Source organism: Eubalaena glacialis, chromosome 15 (assembly GCF_028564815.1).
Source record: "Eubalaena glacialis isolate mEubGla1 chromosome 15, mEubGla1.1.hap2.+ XY, whole genome shotgun sequence".
NCBI lineage: Eukaryota > Metazoa > Chordata > Mammalia > Artiodactyla > Balaenidae > Eubalaena > Eubalaena glacialis.
The window spans coordinates 8,082,566-8,105,536 of NC_083730.1; the positions used below are offsets into that span (position 1 = coordinate 8,082,566).

The 22,971-nt window shown below is 39.3% G+C and overlaps 1 protein-coding gene across 1 annotated transcript in view; it reads left to right on the forward strand.

The window, feature by feature from the left end:
• The window catches only part of CD226 (CD226 molecule), an 84,437-nt gene that overhangs the window by 45,424 nt on the left and 16,042 nt on the right, over nt 1-22,971 (forward strand). The window contains exon 3 of the mRNA XM_061170128.1: nt 15,081-15,428. Within this exon, the coding sequence (XP_061026111.1) occupies nt 15,081-15,428 (348 nt within the window). The remainder of the gene's footprint in view (nt 1-15,080; nt 15,429-22,971) is intronic.

Here is a 22,971-nt window from a genome sequence, read left to right on the forward strand (position 1 = left end):
TTTCTGGCAATCCTTGGCATTCCTTGGCTTGTGGATACATCACCCTGATCTCTGCCTTCATCTTCACACAACATTCTCCCTGTGTGCAAGTCTGTGTCTCAATTTCCCTCTTTTATAAGGATACCAGTCCTGTTGGATCAGGGCCCATCCTACTTCAGCATGACCTCATCTTAACTAATTACATCTTCAACAACCCGTTTCCAATAAGGCCACGTTCTGAGGTGCTGGAGCTTAGGGTTTCAACATAGGAATCTTGGGGGATACAATTCAGCCCACAACACCTGCAAACATCACCTGGGAGGATTCCAGCTTTTTGGAGAAATGCCGTCACTACTTTCATTGCTTTCTACATTTGAAATGATGACATCACAGGAGTTTGTGGGGTGGTCGGAGTGTGTAGTCCATACAGCTTACTGTGGGTGCTCTATTTCTGTTCCGCTTGAAGCTGCTCGACACCTCAGTTCCGTGTCACTCTGTGCCTGTCACAGGCAGAGCTGGGGGGAGGCAAAGTCATACGCGGCAATTCGGCCTTCGAATCTGTGCTCTTCCTTCCACCCGCAGCTTCCTCCCCATCTGCCTGCCCTTTGAGCCCCACAAGGGCCACTGCTCGTCTTTCTGAACCTTACTGCCTGCTTGTGATCAGGAATTTGTGTTTCTATTTCTTTTGCTTGCCTTTTTTCCCTTATTTTTTTGCTTTAATGAATTGATTTAGTATTGAGGTATAATTGACATATAACATTGTTAACTTCAGGTGTACAGCATAATGATTTGATATTTGTATACATTGCAAAATGGTCACCACAGTAAATCTAGTTCACATCCGTCACCCTATGTATATAGATACAGAATTTTAAATTTCCTTGTGCTGAGAAATTTTAAGATCTACTCTCTTAGCAATTGCTTGCTATTTTTGAGAGCTTCATCTCAGGTCACTTTAGAACACTTCCACAGTCCCATGCAGCCAACATTTTATTTTGCATTTGTAGGGAACACGTTATATTAATGAGTTTTTTGAAAAGTTCTCAACTGAGCACATACATAGTCTAGGCACAGTTGGGAGTGTGCGAAGCTACTGCTCTGATCACTTCTCATTAGCTGGTGTAAAAGCAGTGCTCCTGCAGAAAGCTTCAGGCAACTCTGGCTGTCTAATTTTTAGCCTGTTTTAAACATCAGAAGAAGAAGGTATTGTCTCAGGCTTTACCCTGGGTATAGGTCTCACTGAGCAGGGGCTATTGACTTGGCCTTCCTCCAGAGAGCAGGTGGGATGACCAGGGATGGTGAGTGGAGTGGGGGGGAGCAGTGGAGTCCTGGGGGAACAATGGCATTTTAAAAGACCAGCAAAGAAAGAGGGACCCCTAAAGGAGACCGGGGCAGGTCAGGAAGGACAGGGGACAAGCAGGAAAGTGCAGTGTCACAGAAGCCAAGGCGTTTCCAGGAGGGCAAGGATCCGGTACTGAAGGTGAAGAACATTGGTGATGTTTGCAGTGCTGGATTTGGTGGGAATGGTGCTCATTGCACTGAAGCTCACGTAAGAATTGATTAGGCACAGTCAGAGGAGCAATGGGTTCCCTGCAGAATTATGAACGGATGGGGAAGAAGAGAGAGAGAGGCAGCGTCTGAAGTTGGTTTTCAGGCCTGGGAGAGATCCTATTCAGTGCTGAGGCGTTTTGAGTTTTCCAGATTCCCAGGGATTGCTTGCCAGGGTGTCATCTGACATATTTCTCTGCTCTTTGTAGTTCTGCAAATTGGTCATTAGATTTTTGAGGCTTGATCAGAGTCAGGTTTGATTATTTGGGTAAGGCTACTACTTCCAAGGTGGTGTTGTGGAGACATGAGTGCCTTTTTTTGTGAATTTGCTGGCATTGATGATTGTTGCCTGGAAACATTAATTCGTTTAGGCATTACAAATGTGATTCTAAACGCATTTCTTAATATTATCAATGGATACGCATTGCATATTGTCTGCCAAGTGAAACTGCAAATTAATTTTTTATTAGAAAAATAGTGATTGATGTTTTGCTATATGTCAAGCACTGTTCTAAGTCCTAAGGATAGAATGGTATATAAACATCTATACAAAGGTCTGGGTTTATGAAGTTTACAGTAAAAAAAAATCTCAGGGTTTTGTGAAGTTGATGAGTTTTGTTGCAGAGCTGCTCAAACTGTATGCAGAGCCAATGACCAGTGAGGACTGTGAAGGAGGAAGGGTGAGCAGCTGGGATGTGACGGTGGGCTGGGGCCGTGGTGTGATGCACAGGGTACCCAGGAATGTTTGTAGTAACCAGGGACTGAATGGTGCTTGGAAAAGGTGATGAAGCACTGAAATAATTTTCAAAAATGATCTATTATCTTGCCAGAAAAATCACATTCAAAGTACAGAGGATTTCATCATGTTATTCTACAACAAAATATCATGTGAAAACAACACACAGCCAAACCTATTAGAATGGCCAAAATCCAGAACACTGACAACACCCAATGCTGGAGAGAAAGGGGAGCGACAGGAACCCTCATTCACTGCTGGTGGGAATGCAAAATGGTGCAGCCACTTTGGAAGACAGTTTGTCAGTTCCTTACACAACTAAACAACCTCTTGCCATTCAATCCAACAATCATGCTTCTTGGCATTTGCCCAAAGGAATTGAAAACTTATATCCACACGAAAACCTGCACATGGTTGTTTAAAGCAGCTTTATTCGTAAGTTCCCAAACTTGGAAGCAACTAAGATGTCCTTCAGTAGGTGAATGGTACTGTGGTACATCCAGATGATGAAATATTATTTAGTGCTAAAAAGAAACAAGCTATCAAACATGCAAAGACACAGGGGAATCTTAAATCTATATTACTAAGTGAAAGAAGCCAATATGAAAAGGCTACATACTGTATGAGTCCAACTATATGACACTCTGGAAAAGGTAAAACTATGGAGGCAATAAAAAAATCAGTGGTTGCCAGGGATTGAACAGAGGGAGGGATGATTAGGCAGGGCACAGAGGATTTTAGGGTAGGGAAACTCCTCTGTATGATATTGTAGTGATGGATACATGTCATTGTACATCTGTCCAAACCCATAGAATGTACAACACCAAGAGTAAACCCTAAGGTAAATTATGAATTTTGTGTGGTTATGATGTGTCAGTTCACCCTTGGTAAAAAATGTATCATTCTGGCGTATGATGTTGATAACGGGGGAGGCTGTGTGTATGTGCGTGTGTGTGTGCGCAAGGGCAGGGAGGTATTAGGTAAATTGCTGTACCTTCCTCTCAGCTTCATTGTAAACCTGAAACTGTTCTAAAAAATAGTCTTTCAAACAAAACACAACACAGACTATTCTATGTGTATGCTGCGAATTAATATATAACTAAATAGAAGTATAAAATTAACTGGTTTTTATTATTTTTGTTTCTATTTTTACAATTAAATCCTAATCAAACTTTTCCTTCCCTATTAACGATGACATTTTGATCCCTATTTTAAGTAGATTCCCTTTCCAATTCCAAGCACCTCCAGATGCCGGGTCTTCTTGTGATGTGGGGTCTCTCTGGGGGTTGTTTTCGGGGTCGTTTCATGTCACTTTACACGTGCCCAGCAGGGGGATCAGGTGGCCTGAGCATCAACAAGCATGCAAGGCGAGACAGGTTCTGCAGACCTCAGCTGGGTCTGGATTTTCCTCTGACACCAGTCAGCTATTCTGTTCATCAGGAGAGATTAAGTGGGGTTACTCTGTGCTTCTCAACCACTTGCCCCTGGGGCAGGGCCTGCGGCCTTCAGGTCCAGTCTTTGTCTATTGACAGGTGGCTCGGGTCCTTACACAGAGCCTGTGCTGTAAAAGCCTCCCTGTACCTGCTCCCCAAGGGACAGCTCCACCTGAGACCCCCGAGCAAGACCCACAGAGGAAAACCAGACCAAACCAAACCAAACAGGTGCGTTGGCCCTGAAGACAGACAGCAAAACTGTGGCAAGGGCAAGCCTGCCTCTTATTTTCCAGGGTCCAGCATGGCTCACAGAAAATTTTGTTTCCCTTCTTGTTAAAATTTTGTTTATGTTCTTTCATTTTCCCAACACAGTGTCCCGTATCTGATTTAGCCTTTTATTTATATTGTCCCACAGTTTCCTTCTCTTTTCTCATACCTTCCTTTCCCTGTATGAATTTTAATTTCTCATTCGTTTCCTTTAAGCGTTTATTTTCTTACTTTTTCCATTTCTTATGCGTGTTCTCCCTTTTCTTCTTTTTTTGCCCTGGTCTTGTCTCAGCTTACTTAGAGATGAAATGTTTTCTGTGTGCTTGTTATGTGGGTGAAGTGTTAACTTTGGTAAATAAGTGTATGGTTTCAGGTTGTAAACTGGAGGGCTGTGGTTTCTCTTTTCAACATTTTGTCACATGGAACCACTTGCTGAAGAAAGGAAGCTAGTTTTTGGTAGATATGAGACTCACAGACACAATATTGTAGTTTAACACAGATAGCACATCTTATCGTATTTTAAAATAAATTTCTTTTTTTCAAGGGTGGTTTCCCTTCTCTTCTCCTCTTCTCTCCTGTCCTCTCTTCTCTACTCTTTGTTTTTTCTTTTTTTGGAGTATAGTTTACAAGCAACATTATATTAGTTTCAGGTGTACAACATAGTGGTTCAACATTTATATTCATTACGAATTGGTCACCACGATAAGTTAGTTCATCTGTCACCATACAAAATTAATACAATATTATTATTATTATTTTTTTGACCGCACCGCGTGGCTTGCAGGGATCTTAGTTCCCGACCAGGGATTAAACCTGGACCCACGGCAGTGAAAGCGCTGGGTCCTAACCCCTGGACCACCAGGGAATTCCCAGTACAGTATTATTAACTATAGTCCCCATGCTGTACATTACATCCCCGATATTTATTTTATAACTGGAAATCTGTATTTCTTAATCCCTTTCACCTATTTCACCTAACCTCCCGTTCCCTTCCCCACTGGCAACCGCCAGTTTGTTCTCTGTATCTATAAGTCTGCTTCTGTTTTGTTTTGTTTGTTCATTTGTTTTATTTTTTTAGATTACTCACACAAATGAAATCATATGGTATTTATCTTTCTCTATCTGACTTATTTCACTTAGCATAATACCCTCTAGGTCCATCCATGATGTTTGAAATAGCAAGATTTCATTATCTTTTAATGGCTGAGTAATAGTCCGTTGTGTATATATATACCACATCTTCTTTACCCATTCATCTGTTGATGGACACTTAGGTTGCTTCCATATCTTGGCCATTGTAAATAATGCTGCGGTGAATATAGGGGCGCATGTATCTTTTCAAATTAGTGTTTTCATTTTCTTTGGATAAATACCCAAAAGTGAAATTGCTGGATCATATTGCAGTTACATTTTTAATTTTTTGAGGAACCTCCATACTGTTTTCCACAGTGGCTGTACCAATTTATTATGTTCCCACCAATAGTGCACAAGGGTTCCCTTCTTTCCTCATCCTCGCCAGTACTTGTTATGTCTTGTCTTTTTGATAATAGCCATTCTGACAAGTGTGAGGTGGTATCTTATTGTGGTTTTGATTTGCATTTCCCTGATGATTAGTGATGTTGAGCATCTTTTCATGTGTCTGTTGGCCATCTGTATGTCTTCTTTAGAACAATGTCTATTCAGGTCCTCTACCCATTTTTAAATTGAGTTATTTGCTTTTGTGAAATTGAGTTGTGTGAGTTCTTTAAATATTTTGGATATCAACCCCTTATCAGATATATCACTTGCAAATATCTTCTCCCATTCAGTGGTTGCCTTTTTGTTTTGTTGATGGCTCCCTTTGCTGTGCAAAAGCTTTTTAGTTTGATATGGTCCCATTTGTTTATATTTGCTTTTGTTGCCCTTCTTTGCTTTTTTAATTGGAAGACAAGAAAGTGGCTCCCAGACAAGCCCTGAGCAAATTTGTGACACAGGTAGAGGCTGTGACAGGAGCTCTCACCTTCCTGCATTTCTTATCTGGAGTCTGTGTGCTTTGTGACACCATTACTGTTCTTTTTACTTAAACAGTAGGTCAGAATTCCTTGTTGGCAACTGTGAAGCTATCAAATTAAAAAGGTGTTAATAACTACTAAATAGATAGACATGTTACCATTCTGGGCTATTGTAATTTTGAAAAATAATTCTTTAAGTTTATTCTCTAGATCAAGTTCTTAAACTGCTTGCTCTCAGGATCCCTTTATACTCTTAAAAATTTTTTTATTATGGTAAGACCATTTAATATATGATCTAAATTCTTAACAGTTTTTTTTAGTATACAAACAGTATTGTTACCTACATGCACTATGTTGTACAGCACATCTTGAGAGCTTATTTATCTTGCATAACTGAAATTTAATACCCATTGATTAGCAACTCCTCATTTCTTCCTTCTCCCAGACCCTGGAAACCACTGTTCTATTCTTTGCTTCTATGACTTGACTATTTTAGATACTTCCTATAAGTGAAATCATGCAGTATTTGTCCTCCTGTGATGGGCTTATTTCACTTAGCATAGAGTCCTCCAGGTTCATCCCTGTTGTCTCATATTGCACAGTTTTCTTCGCTTTAAGGCTGAATAATATCTCATTGTATGTATATTCCACATTTTCTTTATCCACTTATCCATCGATGGACATTTAGGTTGCTTGCATGTCTTGGCTGTTTGAATAGTGCTGCATTGAATATAGGAGTGCTGCTTCTGGATGAATACCCATAAGTGGTATTGCTGAATCACATGGTAGTCCTATTTTTAATTTTTTAAAGTAACCTCCATACTGTTTTCCATAGAGACTGTACCATTTTACATTCCTACCAACAATATACAAAATTTCCAATTTCTCCACATCTTCACCAACAGCTAATTTCTTTCTTCCTTCCTCTCCCTCCCCTCTCTCCCTCCATTCCTTCCTTCCTTCCTTTTATATTAGTCATCCTAACAGATGTAAGGTGATATCTCATTGTGGTTTTGGTTTGCCTTTCCCCAGTGATTAGTGACATTGAATATCTTTTCATGTATCTGTTGACCATTTATATGTCTTATTATGTAAATCAAGTCTTTAGTCCATTTTTTAAATTGGGCAATTAGTTTATTTTGCTGTTGAGCTGTAGGAATTACTTATATATTTTGGAAATTAACCCTTATCAGATATAAGGTTTACAAATATTTCTCCTGTTCTTTAGGTGTTTTTTTCTCTCTGTTCATTTTTTCCTTTGCAGTTCAGAAGGCTTTTAGTTTGATGTAGTCCCACTGGCCTATTTTTGCTCTATTGCCTGTGCTTTTGGTGTCATATCCAGGAGATCATTGCCAAGGCCAATGTCATAATATGTTTTCTTCAGGAGTTTTGGAGTATCAGATCCTACGTTTAAGTCTTTAATCCATTTTGAGTTGATTTTTATGTATGGTATAAGATAATGGTCCAATTTCATTCTTTCACAAAGTGTATATCAGTTTTTCCAACTACATTTGTTGAAGAGACATTCCTTTTCCCACTGTGTATTCTTGATACTCTTGTTGAAGATCGGTTGACCATGCATGTGTGGATTTATTTATGGACTTTCTATTCCCTTTCATTGGTCTGTATTTATGTCTTTATGCCAGTACCACACTGTTTTAATTATTGTAGCTTTATAGTATAGTTTGAGATCATGAAGTGTGATGCCTCCAGCTTTGTTCTTTTCTGAGATTGTTTTAGCTATTTGTGGTCTTTTGTGGTTCCATATGAATTTTATAATTATTTTTTCCCTTTACTCTCTTAAAATTATTGAGGACCCCAAAGAGTTTTTTGTTTATGTGTGTTATAACTATCAATATTTACTGTATTAGAAATTAAAATTAAGTAAAACTGAAAAGACCAGAATTTATAAGCACATACCCATTAGCCATCAGAGCCTCTGAAAACATCGGTATCTTCTTATATGAGTGAATTTCTAAGAATATATATATATTCTTGTATGATAAGATTTAAGAAGGTAAATTAAATCTTAATATAACTATTAAAATAAGTTTGATTTTGCAGGTCTCAGAGGGAGTTACAGAAACTCCCTGGGGTCTTCAGACCACACTATACGAACTACTGACTTAGTTAGCTGGTGAATATTTACTGAGTGCTCTGTGCTGGGTATTCCAGCTATGGTGGTAGGAAGGTAGGAAAATACTGGATAACCTTCTTGGTATACAGGAATTCATATCACATGTGGGTGCCTACCCTATCTCTGCATAAGACAACTCATATATCTGAAAAATAAGTTTATGTATATATTCAATGAAAATGATTTGCTCTCTCTTTTACGACCATTGAAATCTTAGTCGGTATGATAACAATCTGGATATTTGATACTCAGACACTCAGTGTTTGAGACACCAGCCCAGCATTACCACAGAACAGTACTGTGAAATTCAGCCTCTTGATATGATCACTACCAAGAAAAGCTCCAGGGGTTTCTTTCTTATTATATGGTTAACAGAGTAAAACTTGAAGGAATATGTGTGAACAGTCATATCCTCTTTTCTATTTATGTTCTAGCTTCTTTCAAAAGCCTTTTTCTTACATAAAATGTGGTATAAAGATATTTACAATTAGTGAAACTATGTGAAATAACATCACCAATCATTTTTTTAAATTAATTAATTTATTTTTTTAACATCTTTATTGGAGTATAATTGCTTTACAATGGTGTGTTAGTTTCTGCTTTATAACAAAGTGAATCAGCTATACATATACATATATTCCCATATTTCCTCCCTCTTGCATCTCCCTCCCACCCTCCCTATCCCACCCCTCTAGGTGGTCATAAAGCAGTGAGCTAATCTCCCTGTGCTATGCGGCTACCTCCCACTAGATATCTATTTTACATTTGGTAGTATATATAAGTCCATGCCACTATCTCACTTCGTCCCAGCTAACCCTTCCCCCTCCCTGTGTCCTCAAGTCCATTCTCTGTGTCTGCATCTTTATTCCTGTCCTGCCCTAGGTTCTTCAGAACGTTTTTTTGGTTTGTTTTTTTTGTTTTTAGATTCCATATATATGTGTTAGCATACGGTATTCGTTTTTCTCTTTCTGACTTACTTCACTCTGTATGACAGACTCTAGGTCCATCCACCTCACTACAAATAACTCAACTTCGTTTCTTTTTATGGCTGAGTAATATTCCATTGTATATATGTGCCACATCTTCTTTATCCATTCATCTCTCGATGGACACTTAGGTTGCTTCCATATCCTGGCTATTGTAAATAGAGCTGCAACGTACATTATGGTACATGACTCTTCTTGAATTATGGTTTTCTCAGGGTACATGTCCAGGTGTGGTATTGCTGGGTTGTAGGGTAGTTCTATTTTTAGTTTGTGAAGGAATCTCCATACTGTTCTCCATAGTGGCTGTATCAATTTACACTCCTACCAATGGTGCAAGAGGGTTCTCTTTTCTCCACACCCTCTCCAGCATTTATTGTTTGTAGATTTTTTGATGATGGCCATTCTGACTGGTGTGAGGTGATACCTCATTGTAGTTTTGATTTGCATTTCTCTAATGATTAGTGATGTTGAGCATCCTTTCATGTGTTTGTTGGCAATCTGTATATCTTCTTTGGAGAAATGTCTGTTTAGGTCTTCTGCTCATTTTTGGATTGGGTTGTTTGTTTTACTGATATTGAGCTGTATGAGCTGCTTGTAAATTTTGGAGATTAATCCTTTGTCAGTTGCTTCATTTGCAAATATTTTCTCCCATTCTGAAGGTTGTTTTTTCATCTTGTTTATGTTTTCCTTTGCTGTGCAAAAGCTTTTAAGTTTCATTAGGTCCCATTTGTTTATTTTTGTTTTTATTTCCATTTCTCTAGGAGGTGGGTCAAAAAGGATCTTGCTGTGATTTATGTCATAGAGTGTTCTGCCTATGTTTTCCTCTAAGAGTTTTCTAGTGTCTGGCCTTACATTTAGGTCTTTAATCCATTTTGAGTTTATTTTTGTCTATGGTGTTAGGGAGTGTTCTAATTTCATTCTTTTACATGTAGCTGTCCAGTTTTAACAGCACCACTTATTGAAGAGGCTGCCTTTTCTCCATTGTATATTCTTGCCTCCTTTATTAAAAATAAGTTGACCATATGTGCTTGGTTTATCTCTGGGCTTTCTATCCTGTTCCATTGATCTATAGTTCTGTTTTTGTGCCAGTACCATACTGTCTTGATTACTGTAGCTTTGTTATATAGTCTGAAGTCCAGGAGCCTGATTCCTCCAGCTCCGTTTTTCTTTCTCCAGATTGCTTTGGCTATTCGGGGTCTTTTGTGTTTCCATACAAATTGTGAAATTTTTTGTTCCAGTTCTGTGAAAAAGCCATTGGTAGTTTGATAAGGATTGAATTGAATCTGTAGATTGCTTAGGGTAGTATAGTCATTTTCACAATGTCGATTCTTCCAATCCAAGAACCTGGTATATCTCTCCATCTGTTTGTATCATCTTTACTTTCTTTCATCAGTGTCTTATAGTTTTCTGCATACAGGTCTTTTGTCTCCTTAGGTAGGTTTATTCCTAGGTATTTTATTCTTTTTGTTGCAGTGGTAAATGGGAGTGTTTCCTTAATTTCTCTTTCAGATTTTTCATCATTAGTGTATAGGAATGCAAGAGACTTCTGTGCCTTGATTTTGTATCCTGCTACTTTACCAAATTCATTGATTACCTCTAATACTTTTCTGGTAGCATCTTTAGAATTCTCTATATATAGTATCATGTCATCTGTAAACAGTGACAGCTTAACTTCTTCTTTTCCAATTTGGATTCCTTTTATTTCTTTTTCTTCTCTGATTTCCGTGGCTAGGACTTCCAAAACTATGTTGAATAAGAGTGGTGAGAGTGGACATCCTTGTCTTGTTCCTGAACTTAGAACAATGCTTTCAGTTTTTTACCATTGAGAATGATGTTTGCTGTGTGTTTTTCATATATGGCCTTTATTATGTTGAAATAGGTTCCCTCTTTGCCCACTTTCTGGAGAGTTTTTATCATAAATGGGTGTTGAATTTTGTCAAAAGCTTTTTCTGCATCTATTGAGATGATCATATGGTTTTTCTTCTTCAATTTGTTAATATGGTGTATCACATTGATTGATTTGTGTATATTGAAGAAACCTTGCATCTCTGGGATAAATCCCACTTGATCATGGTGTATGATCCTTTTAATGTGTTGTTGGATTCTGTTTGCTGGTATTTTGTAGAGGAATTTTGCACCTATATTCATCAGTGATATTGGTCTGTAATTTTCTCTATCTATCCTGTAGAATGTTCCATGCGCACTTGAGAAGAAAGTGTAATCAGCTGTTTTTGGATTGAATGTCCTATAAATATCAATTAAATCTTTCTGGTCTATTGTGTCATTTAAAGCTTGTGTTTCCTTATTAATTTTCTGTTTGGATGATCTCTCCATTGGTGTAAGTGAATTGTTAAAGTCCCCCACTATTATTGTGTTACTGTCAATTTCCTCTTGTATAGCTGTTAGCAGTTGCCTTATGTATTGAGGTGCTCCTATGTTGGGTGCATGTATATTTATAATTGTTATATCTTCTTCTTGGATTGATCCCTTGATGATTATGTAGTGTCCTTCCTTGTGTCTTGTAACATTCTTTATTTTAAAGTCTATTTTATCTGATATGAGTATTGCTACTCCAGCTTTCTTTTGATTTCCATTTTCATGGAATATCTTTTTCCATCTCCTCACTTTCAGTCTGTATGTGTCCCTAGGTCTGAGGTGGGTCTCTTGTAGACAGCATATATATGGGTCTTGTTTTTGTATCCATTCAGCCAGTCTATGTCTTTTGGTTGGAGCATTTAATCCATTTACATTTAAGGTAATTATTGATATGTATGTTCCTATTACCATTTTCTTAAATGTTTTGGGTTTGTTATTGTAGGTCTTTTCCTTCTCTTGTGTTTCCTGCCTAGAGAAGTTCCTTTAGCATTTGTTGTAAAGCTGGTTTGGTGGTGCTGAATTCTCTTAGCTTTTGCTTGTCTGTAAAGGTTTTAATTTCTTCGTCATATCTGAATGAGATCCTTTCTGGGTAGAGTAATCTTGGTTGTAGGTTTTTCCCCTTCATCACTTTAAATATGTCCTGCCACTCTCTTCTGGCCTGTAGAGTTTCTTCTGAAAGATCAGCTGTTAACCTTATGGGGATTCCCTTGTATGTTATTTGTTGTTTTTCCTTTGCTGCTTTTAATATTTTTTCTTTGTATTTAATTTTTGACAGTTTGATTAATATGTGTCTTGCATGTTTCTCCTTGGATTTATCCTGTATGGGACTCCCTGTGCTTCCTGGAGTTGATTAACTATTTCCTTTCCCGTATTAGGGAAGTTTCAACTATAATCTCTTCAAATATTTTCTCAGTCCCTTTCTTTTTCTCTTTTTCTTCTGGGACCCCTTTAATTCGAATGTTGGTGCGTTTAATGTTGTCCTAGAGGTCTCTGAGACTGTCCTCAATTCTTTTCATTTTTTTTTTCTTTATTCTGCTCTGCGGTAGTTATTTCCACCATTTTATCTTCCAGGTCACTTACCCGTTCTTCTGCCTCAGTTATTCTGCTATTGATCCCTTCTACAGAATTTTAAATTTCATTTATTGTGTTGTTCATCACTGTTTGTTTGCTCTTTAGTTCTTCTAGGTCTTTGTTAAACATTTCTTGTATTTTCTCCATTGTATTTCCAAGATTTTGGATCATCTTTACTATCATTACTCTGAATTCTTTTTCAGGTAGACTGCCTATTTTCTCTTCATTTGTTAGGTCTGGTGGGTTTTTACCTTGCTCCTTCATCTGCTGTGTGTTTCTCTGTCTTCTCATTTGGCTTAATTTACTGTGTTTGGGGTCTCCTTTTCGCAGGCTGCAGGTTCGTAGTTCCCATTGTTTTTGGTGTCTGCCCCCAGTGGCTAAGGTTGGTTCTTTGGGTTGTGTAGGCTTCCTGGTTGAGGAGACTAGTGCCTGTGTTCTGGTGGATGAGGCTGGATCTTGTCTTTCTGGTAGGCAGGACCATGTCCGGTGGTGTGTTTTGGAGTGTCTGTGACCTTATTATGATTTTAGGCAGCCTCTCTGCTAATGGGTGGGGTTGTGTTCCTGTCTTGCTGGTTGTTTGGTTAGGGTGTCCAGCACTGTAGCTTGCTGGTTGTTGAGTGGAGCTGGGTCTTAGCATTGAGACAGAGATCTCTGGGAGAGCTTTCACTGTTTGATGTTACATGGAGCCAGGAGGTCTCTGGTGGACCAATGTCCTGAACTCGGCTCTCCCACCTCAGAGGCACAGGCCTGACACCTGGCCAGAGCACCAAGACCCTGTCAGCCACCGGGCTCAGAGAAAAGGGAGAAAAAAATAAATAAATAAATAAATAAATAAAATAAAATAAAATGAAGTTATTAAGATAAAAAATAAAAAATAATTATTAAAAAGTAATTAATAAAAGAAAGTAAAAAGAGAGCAACCAAACCAAAAAACAAATCCACCAATTATAACAAGCGCTAAAAACTATACTAAACAAACAATCAAACAAACAAAAAATGGACAGACAGAATCTTCAGACAAATGGTAAAAACAAAGCTATACCGACAAAAGCACAAAGAAGCATACATAAACATACTCACAAAAAGAGAAGAAAAAATATATATATATCTATATATAAAAAAAAGGAGGAAGAGAGCAACCAAATCAATAAACAAATCTACCAATTATAATAGGCTCTAAATACTAAACTAAGATAAACATAAAACCACAAACAAATTAGTTGCAGAAAGCAAACCCCAAGTCTACAGTTGCTCCCAAAGTCCACCTCCTCAATTTGGGATGATTCGTTGTCTCTTCAGGTATTCCACAGATGCAGGTACATCAAGTTCATTGTGGAGCTTTAATCCGCTGCTCCTGAGGCTGCTGGGAGAGATTTCCCTTTCTCTTCTTTGTTCGCACAGCTCCCGGGGTTCAGCTTTGGATTTGGCCCCGCCTCTGCGTGTAGGTCGCCTGAGGGTGTCTGTTCTTCGCTCAGATAGGACGGAGTTAAAGGAGCAGCCGATTTGGGGGCTCTGGCTCACTCAGGCCGGGGGGAGGGAGGGGTACGAATGCGGGGCGAGTCTGCGGCGGCAGAAGCCAGCGTGACGTTGCACCAGCCTGAGGCGCACCGTGCGTTCTCCCAGGGAAGTTATCCCTGGATCACGGGACCCTGGCAGTGCCGGGCTGCACAGGCTCCCGGAAGGGGAAGTGTGGAGAGTGACCTGTGCTCACACACAGGCTTCTTGGTGGCGGCAGCAGCAGCCTTAACGTCTCATGCCCGTCTCTGGGTCCGCGCTGGTAGCCGCGGCTTGCGCCTGTCTCTGGAGCTCGTTTAGGCGGCGCTCTGAATCCCCTCTCCTCGCGCACCAGGAAACAATGGTCTTCTACCTCTTCGGCAGCTCCAGACCTTTTCCCGGACTCCCTCCCGGCTAGCCGTGGCGCACTAGCCTCCTTCAGGCTGTGTTCATGCAGCCAACCCCAGTCCTCTCCCTGGGATCTGACCTCCGAAGCCCGAGCCTCAGCTCCCAGCCCCCGCCCGCCCCGGCGGGTGAGGAGAGAAACCTCTCGGGCTGGTGTGTGCTGGTCGGCACCGATCCTCTGTGTGGGAATCTCTCCGCTTTGCCCTCCGCACCCCTGTTGCTGCGCTCTCCTCCGTGGCTCTGAAGCTCCCCCCTCCACCACCCGCAGTCTCCACCCGCGAAGGGGCTTCCTAGTGTGTGGAAACCTTTCCTCCTTCACAGCTCCCTCCCACCGGTGCGGGTCCCGTCCCTATTCTCTTGTCTCTGTTTTTTCTTTTTTCTTTTGCCCTACCCAGGTACGTGGGGAGTTTCTTGCCTTTTGGGAGGTCTGAGGTCTTCTGCCAGCATTCAGTAGGTGTTCTGTAGGAGTTGTTCCACATGTAGATGTATTTCTGATGTATTTGTTGGGAGGAAGGTGATCTCCACGTCTTACTGTTTCGCCATCTTGCAGGTCTCCTGTCCATCACCAATCATTTTGATAGAACTTTCTGGGTGGCTTCCGCCTTAGCATCCAAGAATTTGAGGACCGAAGTATAATCATTTGCTTCTTCTTTTCAGACGGTTTTGAGACAGCTGTGCCATCAAATAGCCAGACAGTCTCAGAACCTGGAAAAAATGTCACACTCACCTGCCAGCCTCAAATGAAATGGCTGTTACAAGAAGTTACATGGGAAAAGATCCAGCCCCATCAGATTGACCTCTTAACTAGCTGCAACTCGTCCCAAGGAAGAAGTTACACTTCAAAGTACCCAAGACAGATACTGAGCAACTGCACCCAGGGAATGAGGAGGACCTTCATCACCATGCCCCACATTATGGCCTCTGACTCAGGACTCTACCGCTGTGGCTTCAAAGCCAGCACAGGAGAAACTGAAACCTTCGTGATGAGACTGATCGTAATCGATGGTGAGTAGGTGACAGATGCCTTAACGTGTCAAAAATGGAAAAAGCCAGCCACTGTGGATTGGTTTCTTTTGTCTTTTTCATGACTTTATTATTCAAAATATCTTTAATGATTGAATTTAGTAAGTTGTCAGTTATCGAATGTTAGTGTTTACCTTGCTAATCCATCAATCACAGATTTAACAATAATAGATCTTTCCCATTTTTTCGATCTGCCACTTTCCTAAAATTAAAAAAAAAGATTCAGTCAGTCTGAAAAATACGTGGTATCAACAGCCTATAAGTTTCAGCTGTATAATTTCTTTTTTTTTCAGCTGTATAATTTTTAATTTTCCAATTACTTTAAAACTTTTTGATGGTGGTAACTAGGTTTTATAATCCTCGTGTATCCTCAGCAATAATAAGGTGTTAGCTTGGTATTTGCCGAATCAGTGTTGAGTAAAGTGTAATAAATGTTTAATAATGTGGTTGCTGCTTTGCCAGATCAGAGCTTTGGTTCCCTCAGTTTTTTTCAGAGCTGGGAGCAGGAACAGACTGGCCTTGAAGCTTTGAAACTGATCTTCAGGGCCTCTCACCTGAGCTGGCTCCTTCCAAGGCCCGGTACTTATTTTGTATTAGTAATTTGTCTCCTGTGTCATGATGAAGCCCTAAATTGTGTAAGCTTCAGGCTCCACAAAACCTGTGTGAGTGTAAGGAAAAGTGGTATTTCACCGACTGATGGGCAGATACAGAGAGGCCTGTGTAGACCCGCATTCCAGTCGAGCGGGAGGAAGTCTGTCTCAGGCTGCCAGTTCAGCTTCCAGGCAAGTTTCCTCACTGCAGAGGGACCTGTCAGAGAAAGCAATTTATATTTACTGATGACAGAAATTTTATTTCACTTTATTCTCACCCTCTTCTTCCCTCCCTCTTTTCCTTCCTCCCTTCCTTCCTTCCTTCCATCCTTCCATCTATCCATCCACCCATCCATCCATCTTTCCTTCTGCCTTTCTTCCATATGCTTCTAGCCAACTCATGTGCCTTGGCCTGTGTGTAGACTTTTAGAGCCAAGGCTTCCTAGGATGTGGCTGCCCGTTCATAGACTCTGCTTATACTGCAGGCTGAGATTCCCTCCTGCATCAGGAAGGAAGAAGAGGAGGTTTTGTATGTAGAGCAGCCTCCACTGCGGCCGCTGTAGCAGCTGTGTGTGCTAAGGAGGCCCTTTGCCAGAGGGTAGCAGCTTTTGTACATAGTCACCTCGGACAGCATCAAAGCTTTCTCTACTCCTCTTAATGACAGAGGGAGCGTAGAACTTGATGAAAAAGAGGATTGATGGAATATTTGGGGGAGAAATATTAAGAGGTTCTTCATGTTGACTCCATTCCTTCAGAGACATCGAGGAAATATTTCTCACCTTTAAAAAAAAAATACTCTTGCATTATAGAAGTGTTTTTAAAACCTGGCCAGAAAAAAAGAAAGAATAAAGGTAGTCGCTAATCTTCTCTCAGAGACCAAGGCAAGAAAAAGTTCTATTCAGAAAATGTCATAAAGAACCATTTTCAAACACTTCTGAAATAAAATCTTGTCCATTATATGTTGAAAAAGTTATTAAAAACACCTTAAATCATAGAGAAAATGGATTCTTGGAGGTATAATTATTTAACTCTTACTAATTAATAAAAATGTCTTTCAGTTACCCAAACATGGCTAAGTTCCTTGCACAAAGCTGTTTCTTTTCTTTGTACATAAGCTATAAACAGTGTCGAAAATGAAGGTGACAGTGTAATGGTCAGCATTGTTAGTGTTCACGTGTTTTGAATTCTTGAAAAATGGCTTTTTGACATTCAGCTGACAGGTTGAAAGAATATCAACTTGGCCCATTAGTAAAAAGTTGTATTTGATAGAAGATGACAGCTGTTTACTGTATGTTTTGGTTTAATTCCTTTTAAAAATAATTATAAGTAAAGATTGAAGACAAAAAATCAGATGGGAAGCAAAAATAGATCACTTGTGTTTCCCTGATGTGATTCGATTATTTCAAGTCCTGAGGCTGTTTGGTCAAAAATCAACGTAGGGATTAAAGCAGAGAGACAGGTATAAGATGTAGAGCTGATTTAATTTATTTCAACTGTCAAGGGAAAGGTGATTGTGACACAGATTTTATAAACCGCTGTGCTTCCTTTTGTTAGCTCCCATCAACTTCTTTTATGGGATCCAAAAGTGAGATTTTCAGGACTATCGTATTCTACACGCATGCACACACACACACACACACACACACACACACACACGTTCTTCCCCTGATTTTACCTGCCTGTGTTCATCTTCACACAAGTACCAGGTACTGAGAGGCCACTGAAAAGATGATACGATGTCAACCAATACATCGTATATCCAGGCCTTGACTTATTTTGAACAGAGGGAGAAAGTGGCAGAAGCATGAGTTGAACCCAGATTTACTATTGACTTTCTTTGCTGAATGAAAAGAAATACTTGACTCCCCCTGTTTGCACTCAAGACCTGGGAAGTAGTGTAAAATGGTTCCAGACTGAGTTTTCTGAATTTGAAACTTGTCTAGACCACAGGGGCCAGGAACAGGGGAAAAATGCATGCGTACTGACAGTGACCAAAATTATTTTTGGCCCTTAATATCCTCTGGATTTTCATTAGTTATGAGAGAAGTATTTTAAGTTCTACCAAAATAATTTGTGAAGTCTTTTAATATTAATTTAATGATGTGCAAACTACAATTGTTTCAACTGAGCTTATTAATTATAAAAATAATGAGGGGCTTCCCTGGTGGTGCAGTGGTTGAGAATCTGCCTGCCAATGCAGGGGACACGGGATCGAGCCCTGGTCTGGGAAGATCCCACATGCCGCGGAGCAACTAGGCCCGTGAGCCACAATTACTGAGCCTGCGCGTCTGGAGCCTGCGCTCCACAACAAGAGAGGCCGCGATAATGAGAGGCCCGCGCACCGCGATGAAGAGTGGCCCCCACTTGCCGCAAGTAGAGAAAGCCCTCGCACAGAAACGAAGACCCAACACAACCATAAAAAAAAAAAAAAAAAGACAAAACTGTAGTTCCCAGAGGCTCTCATTAAAAAAATAAAAAAAATTAAAAAAAAAAAGCAACCCTATGGTCAAAAGTAGTACAGCTATGAAATAAGATAATCAAAAAAGGAAAGTTTAAAAAAAAAAATAATAATGAGGATCAGAGAAATGAAATCAGTCCCTCAGAAAGTTTCTGGAGAAGACTAGTTTTTAACTATATTAAGAAGTATAGTTACTCATGTCTTTCCCCAATCATCTTCCACCAACGAGGCCACTCATCTGAACCATCAAGTTTCAAATAAAGCTTTGATGATCAGAGCAGAGCGAAGAGACAAAACAGAGTCCGGGGATGTACACAGTATGCACGGGGTGGGGCAGGGGAGTTGTGCGTGGGTGATTGCACTCAAATGACTAGGTTGGTATAGAGATTCTGAGTTATGGGTTAATATAGAAGGAGGTAGGCTCAATTAAGTGATAACTTGGTGAAATACTAGATCTCATGTAAGAGCAATGAAAGCCACTATCAATTCTTGATCAAAGATGGCACAAAGTAGTATTTAAGGAAGTGTAAGTCAAATAGTAGAAAAAGAGAAATTTGAGGCAGAGGAAATTAGCTAAGAGTCAGTTGCAATAATCAGTATATGAATGACTGAGCTCTCAAACTAGGCTACCACTGTCACGTACTGGGTCTTTGGGCCACAAAAAAGGAGCCCACTTCAGGTAGACAAATTACAAATGGCACATAAATTAGAAAAAAGGTGCCCCTTCCTCCACACTGATGCAGACCCAAGCTGATGCACAGGCTTGGTGATGGGCCACAGGTACCCTACCCACTTGGCTGGGCACACAGGTGGCCTGGGGAAGGGGGAGGTGTCGTTGGTCAGATTGGAACGTCAGCTTGTGCTTGTCACCAACGCCACGTTCCTACTTTCTCCTATTCCCAACCAATTTACTAATTTTCACCACAGTTACCTCCTTTCCTTTAGGGTTTCAGTCTGATCTTACCATCTTCACGATCTTTTCATATTAGCTCAAACTGCTTCCCTGACATCGAACCATCAAGCATCTTGAATTTCTCAAACTTTTATAACTAGGAAACTGATACCCTTGAGTCATTTAATAACTTCATCTATTTGCAATGGTCCCGACTCTTATATTAGAAATTACTTGAGATTAAGGATTATGACATCTCTGCTTAGAGCTGTCAACGTATCTTTCCAGAATGTGCTTAATAAGTGTTCTTGACCGATTCTGTGTATGTTAATATTTCTGTATGTCTAGTAGGGACTGTGTCCATTTTATTTCCCAGTTTTCTAGCTGGATGATTTCTAGATTTTCTTCATCAACACAACATTTGAGGTTTAGTGATTGCTGATCAAAGAAACCTGAACTCTCAGAAGGTCCACTGCAATGTTTGGGGAGAAAATTTTCATGAACTTTGTTCACATATATAGCTTTCAAAAAGGTGATTTCCTTTTTTTAGTTCTCTTGTTTTGCATATTCTGTATAAATGGTGTATAATTGCTAGTCAGTAGACGTGGAGGATGGAAATTATACATGGAGATTGCAGAAGTTTTCACTAGGAAATCATGGGGCCACAGCCAAGAGAATCTTCCCATATCTTTCTTCTGTGAGGTATGGGGTCGACCAAGGGGTAGCGTAGAGGAATAGATGCTATAGGTTCTAAATCTTGCCTGTGATGGCTTGGTGGAGATTACTGCCTCTGGACTCTGTGCTCCTGAGTTAGACCATGAGAATATTACGGAGGAGAAATAAACTTCATTTCTTTCTTTGGCCTTTGTTTCTGCTAAAATTCACTCATTTTTCTCCCAGGTGATTTGGATTCCTAAACAGTTTGAAGTTGTAGACAAAATATATTTTTTTAGGGATTTATTAATCCAGAACCTTCTGTCCCACTCTGAATTTATAATAGATGCAACTGTTGTAGGCATGGCAGTTTTCTGAGCTGGTATGCGCTGGGCTGCCAGATACGTCCATTTCCGTGACCCGGTGTGACGAACCTCAGCCTTTTATCATCTCTTCCTACATAGAAAATAATGTCCATGGCAGTTAATTTATATGATAGAACCATAGGACCGGAATCCCAGAGCACTGGTGTCACTGCCTACAGGCTCAAATAGCCTCTACCAATACGGATCAACTACAATTTTTAGCCCAGTTTAGTTATGTTATTAAAATTCTGGGTGATAACTGGGTATCCAGATGAAACATACTGTTTCCAACATCACAAGTGAGTTGATTACTCAATCAGGGCCTATTATGTCGTTGTAGCTTTACAGTTGCCTCTGCCCACATCAGTTCTTTTATGAGACATCTAATTAAAAAAAAAAAAAAGCAACCAGTCAGTCATTCAGTTTGTTTTGTGAGCCCACATGTTGATTTATTCATCTTTCCTAAGGCACACAGTCCTGGAATGTTTGCCTGCAGTCATTGTTTATACGTACCATATTTGTGTAGATAAACAAGGTATTGGATTGACAAGTTAATATCAGAGAGAAGGAAATGTTGAAAATCTAATGTTAAGTGGATTTGATGGTGCTCTTACATAAGGAACATTGATGAATTTGTATTGTTATCACTACTATAAACAAAGTAAGTTGGTGGTATTAGAAATAGGTAATCCTAGGAACTGCTTTTCTTTAAGTGGATCTTTATCCTCAGCCTGAATTTCGAGTAATTTTCATGACACTTTCCTCCCCTTAGGAACTTAGAGTACAGGTAGGAATTCAAATTCAGAAAAATGTACTGATTTTCTTCCCACTTAAAATCCATGACCACACTTGTGCGAGAGACCTGCCTAATGACTCCAAAGGCAAAATAGCCATTTGGACTCCTTTGTCGTGTGTGTGCTTTTTTTATTTCAAAGCATCTGGGAATTGTTAACAGCTTGTAATTGTCTCTTGGAGCCTTATTAGAAACTGAACGTAGATGACTGTGTGAAGTTTTCCCCAAAGGCAAGTAGAAAATTACTTAAAATTAAAAAAAAAAATTAGTTCTTCATATAAAATTAATGGCATTTCATTCTTAATAGCAATTCTAGTTTTAAGTATTGCAATTCAATTAGTCAGACAACTACTTCCAACATCAACTGCGGTATTTCAAACATGTACTGACCTGACCCTTGACAGATATTCAAAGGTGACCTAGTAGGTTTGCAGAGGGCTGTGTTATTTAAAAGAGCAAGAAATGAAGAATAAACACGGATCTGTCATTTGTAGAGATCCATCTTTGAACCCCCATTTGTATCTTAAAGTTATTTACACTGAAACGATTCAGGGGTTTTTAAGAGTTATTTATTTAACAGAGGAGTACGCTTGGATAATTTAATAAAATAAATATTTTGTAATTCTCATTGGTCACTCTAAACTTCATTTCCAGAGTTAATTTGATGCATTTCACTTTGCCTAAAACTCAAAAATAACTATGATGTTCATAATCTTTTAAGTATAAGAGTAGTGTTTTATTTAATTAACCCACAGGAAGAGATTCTTCCTTTCACGAATGTAAGGTTAAACTGTTTAAAGCTCTCCACGGCACTGGTGAGGAGTGAGAAATGGCTTTAGCTAAGGTGAATAGTGAGTGAAATGAAAAATCCTTATCAACACCGTGATGGACACGGGCAAGTAAAGAGTAAACATTGAGATGAGAAACTACGTTAACAAAGGATGGGATATTTTCTGTGGCTTCAAATCAAAGAAGCTCAAGGACATGATGGATGTGCAAATGACCCCCAAATTGGGGCCACATAAGAGGTGAGTTTACAAATATAAAAAAATACAGGCTTGCAAAGTATAACCATTATTCTGATTTTTTCATGTTTTATGTAGAGCACTGAGATAAATTCTTCACTCTTTTAATTTGTATGTGTATATACACAAATTTTGTGAAGACTTTTAATTTGTATGTGTATATACACAAATTTTGTGAAGACTTTTAATTTGTATGTGTATATACACAAATTTTGTGAATTAAGATAACTGTGAATATTGTTAGGTGGAACAATCTGCCATATGGTAAACAATCAATAAATACATGTGCTTGTGTGGGCAATTTTACACTCACAAGAAACACACAAATCCCAAATACTTTAATCAAAACAGGTTGTTTTGCTTTTATGCTGGCTACTGCCTTCTCTTCCTGGTCTAATAAGTAAAGATACCAGCTTTGAAATCCAATCATGCAATTCCTTTTTTTTAATCACTGGCTATTTTAAAAATGGAGAGATCAGATGTATAATTAAACTCTAGAGCATAAAGCTGCAGGTTTTGCAGTTATTACCAGAGCGCTTATTTCTTATAGCCAGGCATTAGCTTTCACATGTTTTGTACAGCACTTAGTAAACAGTTTTTTAATTAAAGTGTCTTAAGTTGGATAGAATACTTGGAGGTAAATATTTAGCCCAAAGCTTGCTGTCTGTTTCATATTCTGAAAATATCTGTATGACATTTATAGCACATTTATATATAGTCCTTTATAAATGCCATATAGTTTGAAGTT